This window comes from Manis pentadactyla, chromosome 10 (assembly GCF_030020395.1).
Source record: "Manis pentadactyla isolate mManPen7 chromosome 10, mManPen7.hap1, whole genome shotgun sequence".
In the NCBI taxonomy this organism is placed as follows: Eukaryota; Metazoa; Chordata; class Mammalia; order Pholidota; family Manidae; genus Manis; species Manis pentadactyla.
This window is the reverse complement of record NC_080028.1, coordinates 54,449,733-54,475,716: the sequence shown is the minus strand read 5'-3', so window position 1 is coordinate 54,475,716 and position 25,984 is coordinate 54,449,733. Positions and strand designations below refer to the sequence as shown.

Here is a 25,984-nt window from a genome sequence, read left to right as displayed (position 1 = left end):
CTCACAAAAACCTCCTGACTATTAATAGTGTACTGTTGACTGGAAGTCTCACTGATGACACAAACAGTGAAGTAAACATATTTTATATGTTATATTATACACTGTATTCTTACAATAAACTAAGCTAGAGAAAAGAAAATGTTTTTTCCAATTGTTGAAAAAAGTCCATATATGAGTGGACCTGAAGAGTTCAAGCCTGCATTATTTCAAGGGTTAACTGTAATAATACTACAAAACATACCATTATGATTTTCCTAAAAAAAGCTTCTTTCCAAATGGCTGCACAGCTAAAAATTCTTGGGAAAAAGTAACTAAATTACTCATAGTAAAACGGCTATTATGAAAAAATACATAATACATATTAGGGAAAATTCTCATCCTCTTCATAGACTACTATCACATAAAGAAAAGGATATTATTTAAAATATCAAAGGGATTTTATTACTTTCCAATGTGATGCAGCATATACCTCAGCATAAATCTTTAAAAAAATAATTAAAAACAATCATTTAACTTTGTTTCTTACCAGGGATCTTCAGCACCTAGCTTTTCTTTTGTTGTAAAAAGCTCAATGCAATCTTTTAATTTCACAAAGGGTTTTTTAGGAGGTTTATATTCCACACTTTCATGTTTTTCAAAATCCTAAAGAGAAGTATTTCTTGAGTTAAGAGAACAAATGAAACAAAACTCATTTTAGTGATACCATAGTACTATGAATAGCAATGAAAAAAACTCCTAAACTTTCTCAAAAGAATCATAAGGCCTATTTCAGGTGAGATTTAAACCATACCTTTAAATAACTCCTATCCACACACCTATACGGAGGACTAAAAAGTATAAAAATAAAGCATGTTCAAAACCAACAAGACTTTTCTATTATAGTACATAACCAACCTTTTACTGGCAAAATAAACATATATGGTAGAAGCAAATGAGTGTGAAATAACAGTAGGATCAACATGGGAAAGATAAAGAAGGAATGAGTGATGACTTACCTCAGCAGCATTTTCATCAAAATATCTTTTTTTCAAATCAGGATCCCAATCCAGAGCAAGAAAAGATCTTTCTAGGATGGAAAGCGTATTTGTTCTTTAAAATTTAAGATGCTTTAATGGTAAAATTAGTATTTTTTAATGTTAGGATATACACCAGAATAAACAAATAGCAATCTTTTCTACTTGCACTAGGTGATCAGGGCAAAATGCTGTTTCTAAACCATTAAGGCATTTTAGGAGTTAAAAAAAAAAGCTAAAACACTTAAGCATAAATCAAATTTCCATTTAATAAACACTGACGTGTTCCAGAATACATAGAAATTAAGGCTTTTCATTCAAAATTTTAGATAGATAAGCAAATGTTATTTTTTGTGATAGTGCTGAATTTCATGGTTTTCACCAAAAAAAAAAATACATGCTCTGCTCAAGTTTAGTGTTCAAGCCACTTTCCACAAATACTTACCATCTAGCCTAAGCTGCCTGTCATCAAATCTTATATGCCTGGTATCATCTTTGATGTAGTTGATATCAGTATTGCCTAAGTTGTTGAACTGGAATGTAAATAATCTTTTTTTGTGTCCTGTGGGTTGACCTTTGCAAGTCTCCTCAGTACATAATCCATTTTCAGAATCATTATCTCCTCCAACTGAATCTTCAGACTGGCTGTTTTCATTCTCAGAGGGAAGTTCTTGATCCTGGCTGGATTCATCATCTGGCTCATCCGTTTCCATTTCACCTAATTTTGGAAATAAGAAGTCTTTAAATAGACCCAAAGCTAACTTAAAAAATGATTAATACTAACATTTTTCTAGGCTTACAGATATTTTTTAGTTCCTTAATCCCTATCCTCTTAATTTTTCTCTGAGGCAATTATCCAAAAAAGTGAAGAGTTTTTACAATTTAACAGGGCTGTCTTACTTGGTGAGCCTTCTTCATGTATGCCATTTGGACCATTCCCATTAATATTTTGGTCCTTACAGCAATGTAGGGATCCTTCCGTTTCTTCAGTTTCAGTAGCTATTTTGACATATCGGCTTAAACAAAACCAGAAATCAAACAAGTTCAGTTCTATAAACATAAAACTTAAAAGTTTGCATTCTTTCAATAAAAAAGAAACTTTCAATGCTATACCAGAAATCCTTTAGTAGATTCAAGGGTAAATTCAAACTCAACATAAAGTACCGTAAGTGCAACTGACATTTGTGTTTTCGATGTCTTTATAAAAAGAAGCTAATTTGTATTTCCTGGGTTTTAATATCCTTCTTTTATATGTTAAAAATTTGTGGAAAATAATTTCTCAACTTAAAAAACTAAAAAAATTATATGAAGATCCACATTTAGATGAAACATATTATGGCTAAAATTACTTATAGTTGTATAATGTGATCTTTACAGACTGCTTATGGGACAATAAGGATTAAAACAGGTAGGCCAAGAAAGAATACTAAATATATCAGTTAGAAAGGATAAAAAAAGGATCACATGCTATTCTTCATTGCCTTGTAACTGAACTGAACTTTTTAAAGACAAAAAAGGGTTGCCTCACAATACTACTGACCATGAAAGTTTACCCTTTAAATTAAAACTATGTTCAGTATGAGTTCTTTAACTGGCAGTGTGTATAAAGAAATGAAGCATCTGACATTTGTTATGATTTCAGAGTGCATACACAATAGAGTCCTATTTCCTATTAACAGAAAATACTTGTTGGGAAACAGCTACAAGAATTCATGCTTTCTGGATCTGAAATTACCCTAGTAATATGTTTTACATGACTGAGAAACTGGATTTTTTAAAACTGACAACTATCTAAACAAAGTTGAGATATTTCAAACTTATCTAATTATATTCTCATAGTACACCTTTGCATGTTCACTTTTATTAACTATTTCATATTTTATTTTATTAATGTAGAATTGTTTGGCACTTACCACATTCTCAAAAGCAGGAGATTATACAGTTTATCTTCAGTATTGTTTCGTGGTACAGCCATAAGAAAAGGCTGACCAAAAAGTGAAGAACCAGTATGGTGGGTATAACTTGAGTGTCTAAATTTTTCTCTTAGGCAAACAGGAATAATCACATGCTCTGTATCTTCTGTCCTATTAATGTTAATTTCAAACCTACAAAGACAAAACTGACCATAAACTCTGAACACTTCCATGTTATTTCTTTTGAATTTTTCTCAAGTAATATTTTGCACAAGGAATTTTATACTTACACATAAATATCATCTCGTTCCATAATACTACTAAGGTTTTCATCCATAGCGAATATTCTGTGAAATCTATGATTGTATATATCAGTAACTATCATCTAAAAGGAAATAAATTTCTATTAAGCTGGTTTTACAACACTGAAGAACTAAACTCCAACTTACATATGTCAAATTCAGAAATATCTTACCTTATCTGCAGGTACTCCTGACAAAGCAGACAATGCTGTACAAAGATCAAGTATATTTCCAATTTTGGGGACAATCACTTTGTACTAAAAAACAAAAAAAATTATAATGAACGTATTACTTTGGGGGAGAAATATTAAGTAGATGAGCCTGAACTCATGGTTCCTTCCTCACATTCAGTAGGCTCATTGTGCTCAGTTTCCAATTTTGCCATCATCCTGGGTGACAATGTCTATGTGGATGACTTATATTAGCCTCATTGTTCTTTGACTCCTCAGTTCAAAGACCTACACTTGCATCCAACTGTGGTTCACTTCTTGGACCCTGTCATAGTTTGCTCCAATTATGATACCTTAAACTCTTTAACAGATTACAGACTAACTGCTACTTACTTTTCCTGGAAACTCATTTCTTTGCAATGTTTGGCTTGCATTTATATCTCTAAGTGCTCTGGCCTCAACTTTCTTCCAGTTTACCGTGACTTCCATCCAGACACCACATGAGTCAGCACTTCAACTATTCCAGTGCAAAGCCTTGAATACTTCATTATTCAGTTTTATTATTATTGCTATACTAGAGAAAATTGCCTAACTTTAGAGACTGGTATGTCACAAACACACAAGTGCCAATCTCAGGTGATCCTTTAACATTAGACAGAAATTCTGTGTATTCTTTGTTTGCTATTCTCTTATTTCTCTTAATAATGACTTCAAATCTTCACTATCCCTTAGGCTTCTTATTTCATCATTTCTGCCTTCACTAGCAGAATACCTATTTCACCAAAAAAAACCCACAGAGGCTACAGTATAGGAAAATCCCCAACTTTCTGTCCCCCTACAAACTGGAGTCTAAAAGATCCTTTTCTCTGTCTCTTTCAACACACAGAATGAGAATCAGGTGTGTCTCTTCCCATTCAAGGCTAACCCTAGGATCTATGCTCTGACCCCATCCTCTTCTGCTTCCTCTGGAACCCAAACCCAATTATCTTTTATTTCATTTTATCATGACTCTTACATAAGCACTGGATTATTTTCAAGTCTCTTAAAAAAACAAAAAAAAAGAAAACAAAAACAAAAGTCATTGCTTTCCCTGTGATAATTCTCTTCTAGTCATCCCTCTTTATTTTCTGCCTTATAAATAAAGTAACCTTGTTAAAAGCTGACTGATACCCTGACTATCATAACTTCCTCACTTTCCATTCACTCATCAATCCATTCCTGGGTTTTGTCTTCACCTCTTTATTTAACCTGTTACCAAGGTTGTCAATACTTTCATACAACCTAATCTTTACTAGTCCTTATTTTATTGGCCTCTTTGTAGCATGACTGATGATCGCTCCTCTTCTTTAATATTTTCCTTTCCCTACAACACTACTACTTATTTTCTTCTTTGCTGTGGTCACCACTTTTGAGGCTGTTCTCTAGTGTCTTTTAGAGTTTTATCCTTAGCCCTCTTCCCAGTTCTACATGCTCTCTCTAGACAAAATGACAATATATCCCAATTTGCTGTGGCCAGTCTTGGATTAGCCTGCTGTCCTGGCATAATTAATCATGGCCCCTTTTATTTTTTATAGAGTTCTGGTGTAGATGATCAATTACAGGATCACCCTAACCTTAGATGACCTCATCCTTCTTAGACATTCACTGCTATCTTCATAAAGCTCACCGCCCAATTTATCTATCAAGCACAGACCTGTCTCCTCTACTCTTGACACTTAAACTCAATGCCTATTGATATCTCTACCTAAAGTTTTCTCATGTACCTCAACATGTCCAATATTAAACACTGATTTAGGTCATGTCAGGCGAACATATCCAATACTAAAACAGATTTCTTCTTAAACCTTTCTTCTTATATATCCAATTAAAACAAATAGCACCACTATCTCCTGTTTTCCAATCCAATAAACTTGACATTATCTTTGAACACTCAAATATTTTTACTTACTATATTCAACCAGTTCTATCTAATAGCAATCCTGACATTAATCTTAAAAAAGTTCAAGCCCTGTCATTTGTCATCTGATCACTGGTCTTTGTATATTTGGTCTAAATCTTTCCAATCCAATCTTTGTACTAGCCAGAGTCACCTTTCTCAGATGTAAATCTGGCCACATAATCTACTTAATAACCTCCAGTGGCTCCCTTAGTCATTAGGATGAAGTCCAGACTTCCTATAATGGCATCAAGATTCTTTGTGATCTGTCTTCTGCCTATCATTACTGTCTACTTCTAGTTTCCAGAAGTGGACCATGTCCTCTTTTGCCTTTGGCCTTTTTGTACATGCCACTTTCTTGGTCTACAATGTTTGTATTTCCAGCTTTCATGGAAACCTAATCATCTTTCAGAACTCAACACAGGCAAAACTGCCAGTTTGGCTTTTATTCCTTCTGTACTCTCCTACAGCATCCTGTCATAGCACTCTTCATACTGTATGACAAACTTCTTGAGAACAAGGACTAGGAATACCCTAGTATTTCTAGCACCTTGCAGAGTATGACAGCTCAATATGTAATACATGTCCAAAACAATGACTAATAAACTTCTGTGACCTAAATCAACTTTAATGATAGGAATGATCATCAAATATGTGAACTCAGCTAATTTTCCTTTCCTCTCCAATTGGTTAAAGCATAGTGTTAATGAGGTTATCGTTTTGTATTTGAGTTGTTACTGCCTCCAAGTGGACAAAAAAATCCCTATTCTTCTTTGCTCACCATGGCTCTAAACTCCAAAAATTTCTATTTTTGGTCACTGAGAAAAGAGGTAAATTAATGAAATTCACATTGCTGGAAATATTCAAACTCAAATTAAAGGAGAACATTCAATACACACCTTATGGGCTAATGTGTAACTTGAATGCAATCTGTCTTTCTACACTACAGATTATATTATTGACATGATAGAGTACTGTCTTAAACAAACGTGTTGTAGAGAAATAGAATATCTACATTTTTGTTCCAGTATGTTTTTTATCATTGTTTTATAACTTCTCTTACTCCATTATACTTATGGCATATTTTTGTAAAGTTACAAACCAGAGAAGTAAGGGTGTAATTTAGCATTGCTATAGTTTCTCGCCATTGAAATGAATGCTAACAGTCCTATGCTTAAGAACAAGTGATTAAGTGAGCATCTAAAGGATGTGATTTTAGAAATGTGAACATATACTCCCCTGGCCAGAAATAAAAACAGGTCTTTATTGGCCCTGCTCACGGAGAAGGGCAAGTACCATGATGCTGTTGCTCTCTATAATATTCCCTGGATGAAATAGTCTTTAATTATTTTAACTGAAAAGACTGTATTTTTATGAATACTTAATATATTATATCCTATTGATAGTAAGCCCAAACAAGGTCATTAAATAAATGGTTAGGATCATAATTTTGTTCAAAGCATACCTTTCACATAGATTTCATGAATATTACTGTGGACTGAATGGTGTCTCCTCAAAATTCCTATGTTAAAGCCCTCACCACCAATATGATAGTATTCAGAGATGAGGCCTTTGGGAGGTTCAGATGAGATCATAAACATAGGGCCCTAGCAATGGGTAGGGTCTCAGAAAATAAATTTCTGTTTTTTAACCTGCTTAGTCTATCATATTTGGTTATACAGCTCAAGAAGGCTAATACAGCTATTGTGCTTTAACAAACTGTTCTATCTGGCTAGGACCCTAAGCTAAGGATCTTCAAAAAACAATCTTCTATAGCAGAACCATGTCTGCTTTGGTTACCCAACAGAGCTTTACACTCAGTAGGTGTCCCCTACATATTTGAATGAATAAAATGTTTTGAACACTTTTGCATTAGTATCTACAAGTCATAAGGGTTGGAAATAAAAAAAATTTATGAGGTCCTTATCTTCAAAGAACTCAAGGTCTATGGGAGAAAACATCAAAATAAATCAAATGTCATAATACAATTTTATAAATGCTATAACAGAACTTAGGGAAACAGAGTAGAAGTGTCAGAAAAGGATTAACTGATCAATAAATGAAGCAAAATATGGTGCTTTCCTCCACAAAATGCAAAATAATCCAATTAACAACACTAGGCAATGGAATCAGGCAGACAACTGATATTAAGGCCTAGCACAGGGCTCTTAAATAGAGTAAGCAGTATTTGACACTCCAAACTGTAAAAAGCTTAGAACATTACTGAAGCAAGTATTTCCAGTCTAAATAAGTTTCTATTTCTCTTTTAAGTACTTCAGATGCTTAGAGAGTGCAGGTATTTAAAATATACCATTATCTTACCATACCATGAATCAAAATGTATAGTAAATATTAGTTCTACTTCCCAGAGCCATTAGGAAAAGCAATTATAATTAATACTAAATAAATGATTTATATTAAAGTTGGAAAATAGGGAAACTAATAGCATGTTATTATTACTCTTTGTAAGCTAATACTCATCCCAACCTTGCAAAATCAAACCACCTCTAATTTTCTTTGATAAGAAAAAGGCTTTAAGACTTGTTTTTACATGACAAATGAGTTTGTACATCCCTTATCCTTTCAAGATTCTAAAATTAGTTGCGTAACTTCCAAAGTATTTAGCTTATAAAATCTCTTACACACAAAAAAACTTGTTATTATTGAATTGCACTTGAGGCATTAGGACTCAACCACAACCTTTTGTGAAAACAACAAATACAAAGAAAATAATCATTGCTTACCTGCATAGGTTTGGTAAGTGGGTCCATTCTAACTAAATAAACTTCCAAGGTTCGTTCTTTTTTCATGGGCAATGGAAGTGTCAAGTAACAAAAAGGATCAAATGTTACTGAAATCTTAGCACATTCAGGACAAACTAGAGTTGATTTGAAAAGGCCATGAAATATATCTACTATGATAGAATCATTTCTTTTTAAATGGTTTTCCCAGGCTTCTTCAGCAACCACCTTTAAAGAAAAGAGACACACATTACACAAAGATATATTATTATTATAACAATGGTGATAATAATATTGTTAAGTTTACCTTATCTGGCCTTCCATCAGCATCCTTTAATTGTATATATGGTTTTTTCCTAATTCTATTCAAATCCTCATGTAGTCCATCTAATAGGAAAGCTAATAGTTCTTGACAGTCCTGCTGCTGGTATCCAGAGAACTGAGGTGCAAAGCGTCCTACCTGTGTCTGTAAGGAAAACAAAACTATAAAATCTTATCTAGGGACCAGATCATTTAAAAAAAAATACATAGTTGATTCTCATTATTCATGGATTCCATACTTGTGAATCATCTACTTGCTAAAATTAATTTTAACCCCTAAGCCAACATATGGCATTTCTCCAGTCATTTGCAGATATAATGATTACATATAGATTAAATAATATAATTACATATCTAAAAGTATTTTTAAGTGCTAACTAATCTGTAAAATAGAAAAGAAATTTTGACCTGAAGAAACAACATGAGAAAATATGGTAAAGTTTTGTACAAACAAATAGGAAACACAAAGGTTATTAAAATTCAATAACATTTCTGGGTCACTTCAAAAAATTATAAGGCTCTCATTAGTTTCTGAGTATAAAAAGTATGAATCTTACAGAGGTAACAGGAATATCTGTATTCATATATAATATTCCTAGTCTTTGCAGTAGTAAGTATATTTTGATGAGAGTAATAAGAAATGTGAAAGATAAAAATATCAAGAGCCCACTTACACATAATTTTAAAAGAGAATATCTAGCAAAATGAAATTAACTGGAATCATGGTTAAGGATTGAGAAACAGTTTGTCTGAGCTAGCCTGTCCAAAATTTAGAAATGTAAAGAAGATAAAAGGCAGGAATGCTTTTGATTTGTTTGTTTTTTTAAAGAACTAGCCTATAGTTAATAAAATGTTGCCTAGAAGATGTCCTACATGAATGTCATTTAAGTTGTTTGTATAAAAATGGCCGAAAATTGCTTATTCTCCTTAAAAGTTTAAAATTTCTCATAAATCTCATTTATATACTTAGGGAAACATTTTTAACAATAGAAAGCTAAATTTTAGCTTAATTCTTATTGGAATGACAACTACTTGAGATTTAATGATTCTAATATGTAACCATTTCAACAAACAAGAATAAACTTAAAAGTTTAAGAATTATTATATTGAATAGGTAATTAATATTTACTGCTTGTTTTACTAATAACTAATTTACTACTAATTAGTATTACTACTGCTAGTCTTATTTTAATAATTTTCAATGATTAAAAGTAAGTTGAGTTCTTAGAGCTCAATAACATGCCCAAATTTAGTCTTTTAATTTATATAAAAACTTATGTAGGTTTCTCAGAGATGTACTACATTCTAAAATATCTGTAAATTCTCATTGGTATCTTCCTATAGTTTTTACCGTGCCACTGTTTTTCAACCTTTGTTTTCTCCCCCATCCCAGTCTTTTTAGGCATTTTAAAAATAATCACTTGTTCTGTCCCCATCACAAAAATTTAATACTATGGATATACTGTGTATCTATTTATATGTTGTGTCCCTTTGGAAGGCCACAAACCATTGTAATAGCTATGATTTTTTGTCTTTTCCCCAAATATCCAATTTTTATTTTCTTGGGGGTGATATAAGCTGCATTGAAAATGTATTTATTATACTAACCTTAAAGGCTCTTGGAGTGACATAGCTAAATTTTCCAGACCACATTTGCTTGATTAACTCAGCATAAGATTTAGCTATTTCACCTCTCATTCCTAAGGGATTGTCGAAATTCAGTTCTTCTTGATATTTATCATTGAGGAAATATTCAGTAAGTGGAGGTGTATTGCTCAAACACTGCAAAGAATAAAATACGTCTTTAAGTAAAAGTAACCACCATTGTAAGTATGTTCAAATGAAGAAACTAATTTGTCATAATATATAGAGAAAAATTTAAATGATGGCCTCTAATACTAATAACTGGTCAAATAAACACTCAAATGATGCATTCAACTATTCATTTCCCAAATTGCAAAGCAATTACTGGTAATAAATGAAAATGCTAATATTTGTTGCTGCAAAATCTGCATTAATTTTAACCACAGCAAACTACCTGTTAAGTGGGAGAGAAGCTCAGAGTTTTCTTTGCTTCTTCTACTTGATTGATAGAAATTATGGTTTGTCTACTCATCCCAGGCACCTGCAAATTAGCCTGAGTAGGTAAAAACTGAGACAGACTGCAAGCAAGAAATTAACTTTAAAGAGGTATTTACTGCTTCCATTGTAATTTACTTATCATAAAAGAGCAGTCTTTAAATTTTCCATATGGTCAACCATTTTTAGAACGGACGGTACAGATTAGCTAAACCTGAGAAAACAATTTTTGTTATGTGAACTCTGGCTAAGTGTGGTCTTCTTTCAGCTCTTTAATATCAGAACAATACAATTTTCCCTTATGGCAAGATTAAAACTAAGAATAAATCAATTCTCCAAGTCTTTTTGATTCTGAATGAAATAATTCAGGATTTAAAATAAAATAGATGGTGGAAGTACAGTTTTTCCATATCATTTTATCTCAGAATGCAATAATTTTAAATTGCTAATCTCATATAACCTGACTTCATCATGAACCCAATATTACTTTATCAGTTAGATGTCTACAGTCATTAAGTAGAATCTGTAATGACTGACAGAGAGATATGGTTACATGGTAACTTTTTTTTTGCTGCAGGAAGATATTTGTCTTGGAGTCAATTGGCAAAGTGCTTTAAGTGAAGCTAGTTTCTTGCATGTAAAGTAGTAAAAACCCTCTCTTATGAGGATTCAGATTTACATTAATGGAAATCAAAGTTTTTCAAAGCTTGTTTATCCCTTACTTGGATTAAGTCAAATAGTCTTGGTCACTATGAAAGGTATAGTCTGCTGGGTTTGCACCACTAACTTGAATGCTATAAACGATGGGTCTATACCAGGCACAGTTTGGCTAAAATTGCAAAATTAAATATGTTTAATTCTTTGAAATAAAGTCTGTTCTATTTTGTTGTTTTAATTATAAATCAATTTATATTTACTCAAGTAACCATAATATATGTCTTGGAATTTTATATCTAAGAAAATAATACTGTCTAAATTGGTAGTCTGGCCCCTACCTCAAGGCAAAAGAGAGAACTGTTTATAGTATCATGGTATTTGTTACTGTGTAATTCTTAGGCAATGAAAACAATACAAACAGTTAATAATGTTTGGGATGGGTGGCATATACTTCAAAGTCATTACATGCCATTTTAGGCAGTACAAATTTTTAGGTAAGAGGAAGACAGAGGTAGTCTACAGTGTAGGAGGCAATCAGGGAAAGGATACTTTTCTACCTTTTTTCTTGGCTCCTTTTATACCTCATCCTTTCATAATCTAACACACCTTCTGAGTTTCATTTTCTCTTTTCCTTTTATATTATATATTCTTTTAATTATAAACCCAGCACTGGAGGTAGGGCCAGGCAACCCAGAATACACCATGGCTACACAGGGCATAAATGCCATCACTTAGTAGGTATCATCGGATTTAGTACAAACAGGATCAACATTAAGTTGTAATGCAAAGGTGAGGTCAGACAGAATTCCCAACAATGATCAATTAATTTTCAAATCCTTACATTTGATCAGCTTAGAGTTATATTAAGAATAAAATATTCTACTACTGTCTGTAACACAATTATACAAATAACCTAATTTATGGTTTTCCCAAACACCTCAAAGAATGAAGTTGTGCAAACATGAGTAATTCTTCAACTTATTTACACGTATCCTTATCTTGCAAAGACCTTACAAACAGAAATGAAAAATTTTTAGCTTTCCAATAGCATCCAGAGTGATCTTTCTAAAATTTTTATCTAATTATGTCACTTACTTGCTATCAATTCTTTTATAGCAATTTTGGATTAAAATCTCAAATCTTTATAGAAAGTTCTGTCTTTTGCCCACCAGCACAGCCTCATCCCTTGCCAATACATTTTCTCCCCATTCCATCTTAGCCTTATTTGATGACTTGTGATTCCTTGACCTCTATGCATTCTCTTACTCTGTGTCTACAACATTACTCCACTTACAGGAAATGTATATTTTTCCTTTGACTTACTAACTTCAACTAAACCATCAAGATTCAGGTATCCTTTCTGGGAAAACTTCCTAGGTTCCTTTATGGTGTTCCCTCCTGTATGTTTCCATATTGCTTTGTGCTCACTTTTATTCTAGCACTTATTTTTAATTAAAAAACATTAATTTTTAGTTTGTCTTACCAAATGAACTGAGACCTCCATGAAAGCAAGAATCATATAATCTTTATATTTATATATCTCCAGCACTAAGCACCATGTTACCTGGTACTTTATATGTATACTATAAATGTATGCTTGTTAAAAATACTTCTGCTTATATTTACTAATGAATTTATCCTCTTGATTTTTTTACTATTTTCTTTCAATGTTTGGCACAAACAACTACTCAAGTTTTTGTTGAATGAAATATTATTGAGGCAAAAATATATTTGCTTAATGAGTAATCTCAAAAGTTTCTTCAAGTACTTCTACCTGAATACCAAACCAAAAGGATAGCACCTATTAAAAGCTCTCCCTGCCTTTTGTTTGACTTTCACTACCTGCTCTGTAATGGGTCTCTGGATTTTTTTCAGAAGTCCTTGACACAGAGACCAGTACTTATTTTCATAGTGACACATGCCAGTTTGAAGCTGATTATAATTCTATGTGAACACACTAAACAACAACAAAACACAGTCTTAATGATAAGTAACTGTATTACCTGTCAAGAAATCATAACCAATATATTTTGAGATAATATATTTAAATTTAAATTTATATTTAAATTTAAACCACTGAGTCCTAAATGATCCCCAAAAGCATTCTCTTTGTTGAACATGTTTGAAAAAACTCAGAAGTTACATTTTTCTAAAAATTTGTATAAACACATAAATACAGACATTTAAATTTAATGCACAGATCCTAATAGTTAAAAACTCAAGCTAGTATCAAACTTTCCTTCCTCATCTTGAAAATACCATTACTTTTCTCCCTCACCTTGAAAATAATATTATTCTAAAAGTCACTATATTCTTGAAATAATATAAAGACCAGTTAAAATATTGAAAGTTCTCATAACTTTTGATACAAATCCAGGGCATAACTGGAATAGAGGCTAAACAACTAAAATATTTCCAAGCCCAAGGTGATATCAGTATTCACTGCCATCATTCTAGTACAAGAAAGAAGCCAGTTTCTTAAAGTTGGTCATAATGCAGTTTGATCTGTAATTTATGCAACTCATTATTCAATTTTTTTAACATGAGGCTATCTTAGAAACATGAATTATTTTGACAATTACTAGAAAACTAGATACTTGGACTGGTTGTCATTAAATACAATGTTTTAATTAATATATGACAATTTGTATTAGTTCAATAATAAAAATCATGACCAGTTCTGAAGCACTTTTTTTGAAGATACTTGGACTGGTTGTCATTAAATACAATGTTTTAATTAATATATGACAATTTGTATTAGTTCAGTAATAAAAATCATGACCAGTTCTGAAGCACTTTTTTTGAAGATTCTTCTACTATGAAAAATATCACTTTCTTATTTGATTGGGACCATCCCCAAACAATTCCTTTCCTAAGACATTAACATATTAATGTTGCACATATAGAGATATAGGAAATTTCCTTTTTAACCTGCAAGATATTTTACTGAATGATATAATATGGACTAGAAATCATACAACCTGCACTGTGCCTTTATGGATATAGCTCTTACTTCAAGGCTGTTAAAATGTAAAACAGAATGAAACGCGCTCTTCGGTTAACATAGTTTTTCTCAGCAAAAAGTGAATATATCTGAATCTATCCTAAAAACAAAAGGGATTATATAAATAGTGTTAGTATGTTACATATGTGGCTATTTATGAGTTTTGTGACACTATCACTCACATGCCACCTTTGAGCTTCACCTCTATTAATTAATTTGATCTGAACTGTCAAACATTGACTAATGCCAACACTTGATATGCAAGGAAAACTAGCACTTAGAGTTCATCACCAAAAAATTGAGGTCCAAATATAAGGTAATGTGACTATGATCATAAAACACACATCTTAAAGCCACATTTTATTTATATCATAATTGTGCCTAGAGTTGGTTCTAAAATTGGGAAGAAATCTGTCAATACCATGTTAAAATTAAAGCAATAATCAGACTGAAGAAAGATACTGTACCAGAAGTTTCAAATCTTAATGCAAAGGAGAAAAAGTAAAAAACATTAATGAAGAGGCAAATGCACCTGTTATAGAGACTGAATATTTCTATATTTAAATATATTACATATACTAGTATATGTATTTCTAATTAATAGGGTGTAAAATTGACAATAGCATTTGAGGATCTAAGGATTAAAAACTTAAATTTCACATTTAGCATATGGTAGACTCTTATATTCATTCATTTAGCCTTCACGATAAATCGAGCAGTTGGCTAACTGAAAGGTTGAAGATACAAGCTAGTATGAAAAGCTGTTGATTTGTGAGGAATAATGAGAATGGTTGGTGTATGTGAAAGCCAAGCATTCTATGAGCAGACGTGCCTGCTAAGCATCTGTTCCTCAAAGTGGCTTTGTGGTTCTCTACTTGTGATTATATATGCATTTAAAGTGGAAATTTCAAGTAATGAGTACTGTTGAATGTGAATTTGAATTAGGAGTCTTAAAGCATATTCCTTGCTTTAATGTATTAAGATTGAGTCTTAGCATATATTCCTCCCATTCTTAGAACATTCTTCCCCTGTAAGAATTCCTACTTATTCTTTATCCTCATCTCATCATCTCTTACACATGTTTTATCTTCCTCAGCACAAGTCAGAACTAGTGTTTCTTCCTCTGGGCTAACTCTATACCTCGAACTCACTTACACTGCACTTGAGAGCAGAGTCCATGTCTTAATCACCTTTGTACCTCAGGATCTAGCACAACACCTAGTACATTAAAGGTGTACTGAATAAATGAAAGTAGAAAGATTAGAAGCAGTCCTTAGAGCAGTGGGAAAATACTAGACTCAAGAGATCTGAATTGTACCGTTAAATGTAACCTAGCTAAAAATTTTCAAGTTGAAAAGTCCAAATAATGCCTAATGAGGCTTTCCTAAGGAAGGAAAACAACGGCTGTGAATGTCCCAGTAACTAGCTATCAAGATAAGCCCAAAGAATTAAAAGATATGTGAAAGAAAAATATTTGGAAATATTTTTTTATGAAGACTCTTGCCCCCCAATCTTCAACCTCGAACCAGACATAAAAATTCTAAAGAGAAGTCTTCAAAATAATTAAATGCCCTATCTAGTGCACATTTTGCTATACGGTTTAATGTATATAGACCTTTAACCACTGCCACCATGAAGAACTATTTTTAAAAAGAATGAATATACCATTCAGCTACTTTAGAAAGTATTAATTCTCTATGAAAAACTGTCTAGTTATAAATTTCTATCCTTAACACAACACCTTAAAATTGGAATATTAAGTGATATTTTTCTTTCATTATTTAATTTCTTGGAAAGACTGCAATGCTTTGCATATAACTTTTCCTTATATACACATGCACAAATTCTATTACTCTTACATTACTTTCAAAAAGTTCTTCGATTAAATATGTTCTGATTAATAACACTGGTGTTTCTAGAGTTCTTCAAAAAAATATGTGACTTATAATGTATGAGTCTCAATTTTGTATCACTATAAACTTCTACATTTTTTATAAACTGATGAAGTGAAATAAAGTTCTACTATATATAACCAAATCTCAAGTCTGTAATCAACATATTTTAGGAAATGAATAATTAATAGCCATCCCAATAACTTGTAATGAATCTGGAATTTCCCCAGTACCTGGAAAATAGCCAAAGTAATCCCCTTCAAAAAGAGAAAGTTGTCTTTTGTAATGCTGAATATGAACCACTCCCTTTCTGTTCAGGTGCTCCAGAAGCCCAATTTTCATGTGATCATGTATGCTCACTATTTTAGTAAACCGGTAACTAGAATAGGAAAGAAAACAAACTTAATTTTTGATTACCTAAAGCCTTTGAGTGCGTTAACTCATTTTGTAACTGATCAAAATGTAAGGCTACTCACAACCCTTTAAAAAAGTAGCTACACCTTGAAACTGACCAACACTAAAAATGAAAGCCCAATCTAAAATGAGGAAACCATTTTATTTTCTTATGAGTTAAAAAATAAAATCTAAAGTAATCCATGGTTAAAGTAATCTTAGAATACCCCTGAATTTGGGGTTTTTTTTTTTGGATTTTAAGATTAGATGGATAAATCATTTTCAGATTGGCCATGTTACTGTTTTTCAATGTCATGACAATAGTATCACTATTCTAAAAAGGTACTGTATAATTTCAAAGCATTCCTTCACACTGGCTCTCAGTCTGTAATAAAATAGTAGATGAGACAGGAACTGTGATGCAGACTTTTACAATGAAGAACTACAAATACAAGCCCAGCCCTTCATCAAATAAATTTAAAAATGAGATATTTTAAGATACCTGATGTTTTATTTTTCGTTAACTTTTTTCCTAGGAAAGGCAAATATCACTGGATATCAGAGATCAACTTTGAAGTTTCTCCAAATACAACTATAGCTCTATTTTGTTTTATATTTCCATTCTCTATTCAAGCTTTCTTTAAAGAACAAATTTAGGTAAGTAAACTATAAGTAGATATAACTTTCCTTTTATTTAGTTTTAAAAAACCTTTACTTAACTATGGATTTTGCCCTTCTCCCAACTAGTCAGTGGAGAGAGAAATGGCATATAAAATCTACTTAAAATACTGGAATTTTACAGAAAGTAGTTTTAAAGGTAACATTTTTGAAATGGAGAAGGATGCTGTTCTAATATTTTAATGTATATAATCAATCTGGTCACTATGCTTAAGACATGAATAAAATTTAACTCATTAGGGCCCCTGCTGTCACACTTTTTTCCAAATGCTATGGAATTTCTTCACACACTACTTAAATTCAGTGAAGAACTATTATGAAAGCTCTGGGAGGTATGAATACTAACAAGAAATATTGTTATCTTGCATAGAAATGCTAATGCTTTTTCCTCTCTCATCAATAGGATAAAAGAGAATTTTAAGGTTGTCAGAAAGACTGCCGTTACTTGCAATAGGTAAATCCTGAACGAGAGATGTCAATTTTAAAAAAGACATGACTACGGAAACATGATTGGTTTTCATATTAAGAGCTAAACACAGAAATTGGATAGAAGGCCCACTTTATGCAACAGAGATAAATCTGAAAAATGTGATACTGAGTACACTAAACAAAGCTGTACGTTTCAGGTGGGTATATTCAAATGAGATCTTAAAACTACTAGACTGTTACAGCAATTAATCTAATTTTTTTAGATAGGCCATTTAATGAGTATTTTTAGACAGTCGCTTTATGGGAAGCATGCTAAAGTCAAATGTTTTTAATAACATTAATAGACACCAGTGTAAATTATTTTAAAGAACTAAAGCTTATGAATTCAATTTTGATGTTTAGTATTTTATTTCCTACCACATTAATAATGCAAAACTGGCTCATAATGACACAAATACCAGTATTTTAGGCAAGCCGGATAGTTGAAGGACTTAAGAAAAGAAAAAAGTGTTCTTTATAATTTTGTGTGTGTTCAGTCTCTTGCACATAATCAGTAAAGAAACATTTTTGAATAAATGAGTATTAATAATTGTGTGATTTGTTGATCTTTTTAGTTCTGCAAATGCACACAGGAAGGAGCATCAGAAATTTTTAAGAAGTTTAACTGATTTTTAAATTCTTTAAGAAAAACCGCCAAGTCAAATAAGTCACTAAGTGAGCACATAACTATGAAGGTTTCTAATTTTTCAATCAAAAGAAACTTTAAAATCATTTAAGTAATCACTCAGCAAATATTTATTAAGAAGAGAAGTTCATTATTTCAAGAATCTTTAGAAGTATAGAAATAATGTTCTAAAGGGAGTTTTTCATATCATTTACTATGAATAATTCAAGAAACTATTTGCCTGATTAGCAGAGGTATGTTCTGCCAAGATGATTAACATGGCAGCCCAACAACCTAAGAGCTATCTGTCACATTGGTTACACTGGTAGAACATAAGCTGTAGTATTTTTTGGACTTTATATATATTTGTATGTCTTGGATCCTTCAAGTTCAAGAAGTAAATACATATAATGTGCTGTATAATTCTTTTTTAAGTTATGGTGCTCTTCTGGAGTTTAGATAGCTCTAGAAATACCACTAATCTGGTACAGGTCAAGTTCTAATCATTTCTAGTAAATTTTCTAATGCACTGTTTCACAAACCATCTGTGTGGAGGCATTTTTTTTTAAATTTCCAAATCATCACAGACTGATACTTTTGTAAAATACAATAAAAATGAGCTTCTAGAACATGAAATAAAAAACAACATACAAAAACAAAGTCCCATTTTTTAATTATCAGATTTGATATAAAATAACCCTGTCAAACTGCTAGCAAAGGTTTGGATCACTTATGCTTAATTTCCATACTTATTTTACTGTTGGCTAGCACACTCTCATCCACAGACACACCAAGAAACACTGTTCTAATGCACTCAATATCTAGCATTATATCAAACAATGGGGATATAAAAGAAAACCAATGATAGCCTCTACTGTGATGATTCTCACTGTGTAACAGGTATTTGTCCAGAAGAAAGACAGAGCAAAGGTAGGTGAGAGGAGGTGTGGGAAAGGCAACTAGGTAAGAGGTAACAGTATAAATAAAGAAGTTTGAAACTCAAATGAGTTCCAAGAAACTTAGCTTTGGCTAAAGAGGTAAGTAGGGTTCATTTTGGATTTTATCCTTTAGGTTACAGGAAATGGGGTTTAAACAAGGAGATAAGGCAATCATGTTTGCATTTCAAAACTGACTCTGGAAGCACTGTACTAAATAGTTTGGAAGAGGGCAAACAATGGAACAAAGAAAGTTAGAGAGCCAAAATTTCAACAGTTCACACACAAGATGTTCAAATATTGAAGTAGTGTGCTAACAGGAGAGAAGACAGATGTGTGATATTTAAGAGGTAGTAGAGCAAATAGGACTTGGGGTAAGTCCCAGGTTACTGGAAAGATGGTTCCAACTCAAGGGAACAAAAGAAATAAAATTACGTTTCTAGGGAAATATGTTTGGTGTTAGTAGACATGTGGAGTTGAAGTTATCCATAATATTATTCAGGCAGGAATGTCTACTTAATAGTTATATGTTGGAGGGAAACTCAGGAAGGAGAATTATAGTTGAGACAGATTTAGGATTTGCCATTTATATGTCAGATGTTAACTTCTCAATGGTAAAGGGGCTACAAAGAACCCAGCAAACAGATCAAAAGTTACTCTAGGAAAAGCATTTCTATAGGGTGGTATGAAGGTCACAGTGATGCTGTAACAGCAGGTGATACTTACATACTGCTTATTATGTGCCAAGCACTTATTAAGCAATCTATCTGCACCCAACAGATGAAGAAACTATGACGTTTCTTATCCAAGGTCAGACAGCTTCTAAGTGGCAGAACTACGATTTGAATCCAAGCAGTCAGGTTCAAAATGCATGCTTTTAACTACTATGCTGTGCTGCAGAGATGACTACTGAATAGGATATAAGGAAGTAGGGAGAAAGTATAGACCATCCTTTTCAAGATTAAGGGTCTTTCTCACTCCACCTCCCTGCAAACCTTTTAAAAAAAAAACATGTATATATGCTGAAGGGAAGATAGTGAAGAGGTTAAAGGTATAGAACAAAGAGAAGATGATTAATGAAAGAAGCCTCAGGGAAGGGAAGAGAGGACTCAGGAAGATGGTAGTATAATCTTAATGACAGAGACACTGTTGGTATGGTATCCAGTACTTATGGTCGGAATCTTAAAGTATATCCTACTATTAAGAATTTCCTTATAAACAATTAGGAATAGTTTTTGTAAATTTCTTTTAACTTAAAAAGTTACTAAAAGCTTTCCCTTGGCAAAGTACATAATGCTTAGAAAAGCCCTGGCAATTACTGAAGAACTCATAAGTTCTGAATTATATAGCAAATCTGAAAAAAAAATTATATATTCATTCATATATACATAATGGATATATGTGTATGTATATTAGTGTGTGTGTCAATGATTAAGTTTACATTCAAAATAGAATCTCTCTAAATGAAGGCCATAAACAGACTTTTAAATTATACACAAGCAACTGATTATAAAGCAAAGTGATTTTTTGGTATACCCTTCAAATTCAAATAAAAATCATCTTTGATGTAATCACTTTAGGAGACATATGTTTGCTCCATTAATATTGTCATTGCTCAAAATATTTTAGGTACTTCTCTTTTTAGAGCTAGCCCAGGTATTAAATAGCATCAATATATAGTATGCAGGAGGGGCCAGTATTTGTTTATTGAGTGTACAAATTATGTGGTTTTTGCTACGGTACAACAGATTTCTTATGTAGGGATATCTGTAGTGGAAAAATGTGGGAATAAGCATGAGCTATAAGATTATAGTTGTACCTCTGGTAATTTATTGATATTTTTGTGATCCAATTAAAAAACATAAGTCATAATGAATAACGCACTAAACCAAATGAAATTAAGATCCAACTCAAATGTCACCTCCTTGGTGAAGACTATCTTATTTCCTAATGGCTCTCTTTTCTTTGCTTCCACAACATCTGCTGATCATGTTTTCTAACATTATATATGTATCTTACTTATCTATGTCTTATCTCATTGACTATACTATGAACTTCTAGAGGATAGGCACTATCTTTTTTCAATTCTGTATCAATGTCTAGAACAATGCTTGGCACATAAGAGAGACTTAATGGATGTTTGTTGGATTAGCTAAATAAATTAGCCCAATGAAATAAGAAAAATAGTTTAGTTGCACTTAATTCCTTAGCTCCTTTCTCTGTTCAACCCTAAATGAACCCAATTATTTATATGAACCCAGTTATCTATTTTATGTACCATGTAGCTGAATACAGCTAGAGAAAATCTCAAGAAATAAATTTATACCATTTTAAATTGATGATCTCCAGCCTCAAATGAGATCACAATACTGCCAAGCAATCTCAATCTTTCATTCTTACCTAATGATCTGGTCCTCGTACTTTTAGGATAATCGAAGTTATGACAAAATCTAAAAACTACTTGTATCCATAATCTCTGTCTTTTTTCCTGTTGCAACAGTCTTTCCTCCATTCAAATGTTGCATTGTAAGGCTTAGTTCTGGGACCTCTTTTTCACAGATGCCCTCATTTAGATGCAATCTCTGATTTAAGTACCATTTACAAACAGCCATGTTTTATCCAGCCTAGATCTCTGGTGTGTATTACATACTAGGATATCCACTTGCCTATGATGTATCATCAGCTTGAATGTTTCATGGGCATCACAAACTGAATATGCCTAAAATCAACTGATAATCTCCTACCTACCCCAAATCTACTTTTCCTACTGTATGCCTCCTCTCACCACTCCAATTTCATTAAACGGTTATCATTTTGATGTACAAGCCAGAAACTAGAGACAAACTTATTTCCTTCACTTTTCTTTAATCTGAGTGCCCTCTACATGCCAGACACTGTTCTAGGTATTAGGGCTATGGCAGTGACTAAAAAAAGGCCTGCACTCATATAGTATGAGTCTGAGTGTGTGTGTGTGCGTGCATGCGTGCGTGTGTGTGTGTGGGCGGGATGGGCAGAGAAAGGGAGGGAGGGAGAGAAAGAAGAGGTCAGGTGGTCATGACTGACACATGGCATGTGGGGAGGGTGGTTATTACTGTATACAGAGTGAGAGGGGAGGCATCTGACTGATAATAGAGACCTAAAGGAAGAGAGAAAGTAAGGACATAAATATGTGGAGGGAGAACATTCCAGATATAAATTTCAAGTTCAGAGAATCTGAGAACTTTCTTGGCATGTGTAAGGAGGCTGGTGAGAAGGGAGCAAAGTGAACAAGGAGGAAAATAATAGAAATAAGCTAGCAAGAGGCCATCATGTGGGGACTTATAATCTCTTTTAAGGACTTTTGTTGAGTGAAACAAGAAGGCATTTAGTGCCATAGACCAAGAGTAACAGGAAATGCCTTGGCTTTGAAGAGGATGCCTCTGGCTGCTCTTCTGAGGACAGACCATAGAGGTTAGGAGTATAAGCAAACATCAGTTAGGAGATAACTACAGTAAACCTGAGGATAACGGTAGCCTGGAACCTTTCATACCTTCGTAATACACTAAATTCCATATTCTTCGTACGTGACCTGGCTTTTGTCAAGTTTTTCAAACTCATTTTATACCACAACCTTCCAAATATCATTCCACAGGTTACTTACCTTTTGGTTCCTCAAACCTGTCTTAGAGACTTTGCACATATTGCTCCATCTAACTTCAACTCTCACCTACCTAACTCATACCTATTCTTTGGTCACAGCTCAAATGTTACTTTGCCATCCAGGATAAACAGGTGCTTTCTGGGCTCTTTGCTATTTACTCACAGCACTCCATTTTATCTCTTCATGTTGCTCATAATAACTCACAATTTATTTAATGTTTATCTCCCCTACTATAGTAGTATAGTAGTATACTACGTTCCATAGTAGTATACAATAGATACTGTTTTGTTCACCATAGTATAATTAGTGCCTTATCAGAGTGAAATATTTGCTGAGTAAATGAATGGATGACTTCATAAGTATATCTTATTTGAAAAAAAATTGACCCAATTTGATCACCTACAATATTCTGAAGATAATGCTCTGAATAACTTCAGATTTTGGTAATCATCATCAAAGGAAGAGAGATATTTATCAGTGACATTCAGAAAAATGAAAGCAATTCCACAAGGTGTTCTTGAACAGCTGTGAAGACTCTTGCCATCAAATTGTGTGTATATAACTTCCCAGGGAAACAGTTTTAAACCAAACAACAGTATTACTACTTTATGGGACCATCTTGTATTATGAGGACCATATATTTGGAATAAATATAAAAACATTTTTTATAGTTGCATAACAATGGGGGTATACTTAATGCTCTAAAAGTTAAAATGGTAAATCTTATGTATATGTGACCACAATAAAATAAAACAAAGCATTTCTTACAAGTTGATTAGTATAATTTTGATAATCATCTCAGAATGTTTGTGTAACAACCCAGTTTCAATACATTTTTAAACTTGTTTCAGTGAATGACAAGTCACATAAACTTTCTTTGTCTCAATTTTCTCATTGGAAAATAAAGATACTTTATGCCTAACTCATAGACCTCTGTGAATAGGAAATTAAGAAAGTGACAATGATATGGAAACAACCTGCACTGTGCAAAGAAGGTAGTTATTATCAGAGGCTGTTGATTTATTACTGGGCTGTTAATATTTTATTATGACTTTATGAGAATTAGTAACTTATTTAAAACATTATTTAATTAAGCAATGGTTTTCAATAACCAACTCACTGACCCTCTCTCTGTTAAGTATAGTTTACAAATCACTGTTAAAGAAGTGATTGATAACTCTTAGCAACTGGTTTCTATACATACAGTCCTAAAAGAATAGTGAACTATGCATTCATTACTGGCAAAGTGATAACACTAATGTAAAGTTGGCCATAGGCAAGAAGCATTACCACAACTATTTCTACTTACAAACTAAAATGGAAAGATGATTTTTCACTTAAAATGGAAAGTGACATTAAAAGAAAAAAAATCCAATAAATGAGGACCCTTCAGTAATAAATATAACATAGCCTCAGTTGACAAGAATTTAAATGTATACATAAAAGAAATAGGCAAAAGACAATAAAACAAGCCTGTAAGAGGGACTTAGCATGGTTTTCCTCTTTTTAAGGCTCTATTAGCCCAATACCCTATATTCTAGTGACCAATTTGTAATTTAGAATGTAAGCCTGACACATTTTAGAATCTTCCAGTCATAAAGTAAAGAATGATACTTGTTTCTGTTTAATAAAGGAGGAAAATATATCTTAGAGAATGACTTGACATCAAGAAAATGAACTGATTTTTAGGTAAATTTTTAGGTAACAAGTAAATTTGGCATCATTTTTTCTTTTTTGTTTTCGGAGGGGGGCAAATTTATACTTATCATTATAAATTACACATTGACATCTTATGTTTTCCTTTCAATTACAAATAAAAATTATTTGAACAATTATTAAAATCAACACAATTATATTAACTGCTTAGGCTCACAGACACTGAGAAGTGACGGGTGGTTACCACGGGGGAGGTGTTAGGGTGGGTGGGGAGGTGAGGGGACAAAGGGGCATAAGAATTCTCAATCATAGTATGTTGGCCATGGGGATGGTAGTACAGTATGGAGAATATAGCTAATGATTCTCTAACACCTTCCTATATTGACAGTAACTGCACCAGTGGGGGTGAGGATTTAGTAATATGGGTAACTGTTAAACCACTGTGTTGTGTACTTGAAACCAATATAAGACTGTGTATCAATGATACTTCAATAAAAAATTGCATTAACTGCTATTATGTGATCACTGTAAGTAGTCATACCTAGTGAGAATATTGTTGAATTGTTATGGATCTTTTATAGCCAGAGTAATGTAAAACAATTCTGTATTAGAATCAGATGTAACTATTTACAACTCCTTGAAATAATTTGTCTATTTCCTAGTTATCTATACTTATGTTACTTCCCATTATAAAATTAGAAACAGACAAAAGTCTCCATTAATTCAGAAATAGAAGCATTTATCTGAGAGAAATTTGTATATTAATTCAGAAGAATATGAAGTAATTGAGATTGTTCTTCCCACAATCTAAGGTTAAGAACGGCATGTTCTGATGACAAGAAATCACTACCTGTGTTAACCAAGTTACACAAGTGTAAGGTATTCTTTTAGACATACCATTTCTCTCCCAGTTATAAAACTAAATTTTTATAGAACTATGGTATATATACTCTTTGTCAAAATAATCTCCTTGAGAAATCAGGTTTTCCTTTCTCATCCCTCTTTATCTTTCTAAAAGAAAGGGGTATTTCGCCCTTACCCTAGTTCAGACAAAGGGAAAAGTAAAAACAATGGTATCTGTGTTGAGAAAGTGAATGGTTCTAATGAATACAAGCAATGTAGTTTCCACTGCTTTTTATCAAAATGGAAAGACAACCTAACTGAATTGTCATTTGATAAACGATTAAACATATTTTTGATAATAGTCTGCTGTGTAATTTTTGACACATAATACAGAAGGAACTCAAATAATTGAGTTTAATTTCCTGGAACAGGTGTACTGTATAGTGTAGGGAACTTAGTCAATAAAAATTTTGTATGGTGACAGTAACTAGACCTATTGTGGTGGTCATTTTGTGTAAAAATATCAAATGAGTATGTGGTACACCTGAAAGTAATATAATATTGTATGTCAATTATAATTTTTGAAAATGCTGTCTTAGGAAGAAGTATTTGAATTTTTGTTAGCCACATTCTCGGTTTATCAGAAAACATTTTCTTCAAGATCCTAAACTATTTTTTAAAATTCTTATGCCTCAGGGGTTAGGTATTTCTTTTTTGA

The 25,984-nt window shown here is 32.6% G+C and overlaps 1 protein-coding gene across 6 annotated transcripts in view; it reads right to left on the bottom strand.

Moving 5' to 3' along the window:
- USP15 (ubiquitin specific peptidase 15) overlaps positions 1–25,984 on the bottom strand; it is a 138,274-nt gene that overhangs the window by 19,271 nt on the left and 93,019 nt on the right. For 3 of the 6 annotated variants that reach the window (XM_036894893.2, XM_036894894.2, XM_036894895.2), the window contains 10 exons: positions 10,005–10,178; positions 8,383–8,541; positions 8,079–8,303; positions 3,402–3,485; positions 3,217–3,311; positions 2,927–3,118; positions 1,914–2,029; positions 1,459–1,731; positions 996–1,066; positions 527–642 (listed from right to left, as the gene is read on the bottom strand). In XM_036894893.2, the coding sequence (XP_036750788.1) occupies positions 527–642; positions 996–1,066; positions 1,459–1,731; positions 1,914–2,029; positions 2,927–3,118; positions 3,217–3,311; positions 3,402–3,485; positions 8,079–8,303; positions 8,383–8,541; positions 10,005–10,178 (1,505 nt within the window). Of the gene's footprint in view, positions 1–526; positions 643–995; positions 1,067–1,458; positions 1,732–1,913; positions 2,030–2,926; positions 3,119–3,216; positions 3,312–3,401; positions 3,486–8,078; positions 8,304–8,382; positions 8,542–10,004; positions 10,179–16,261; positions 16,408–25,984 lie in introns of those variants that run through there. The other 3 variants (XM_036894896.2, XM_036894897.2, XR_005026753.2) reach the window with 3 other exon arrangements.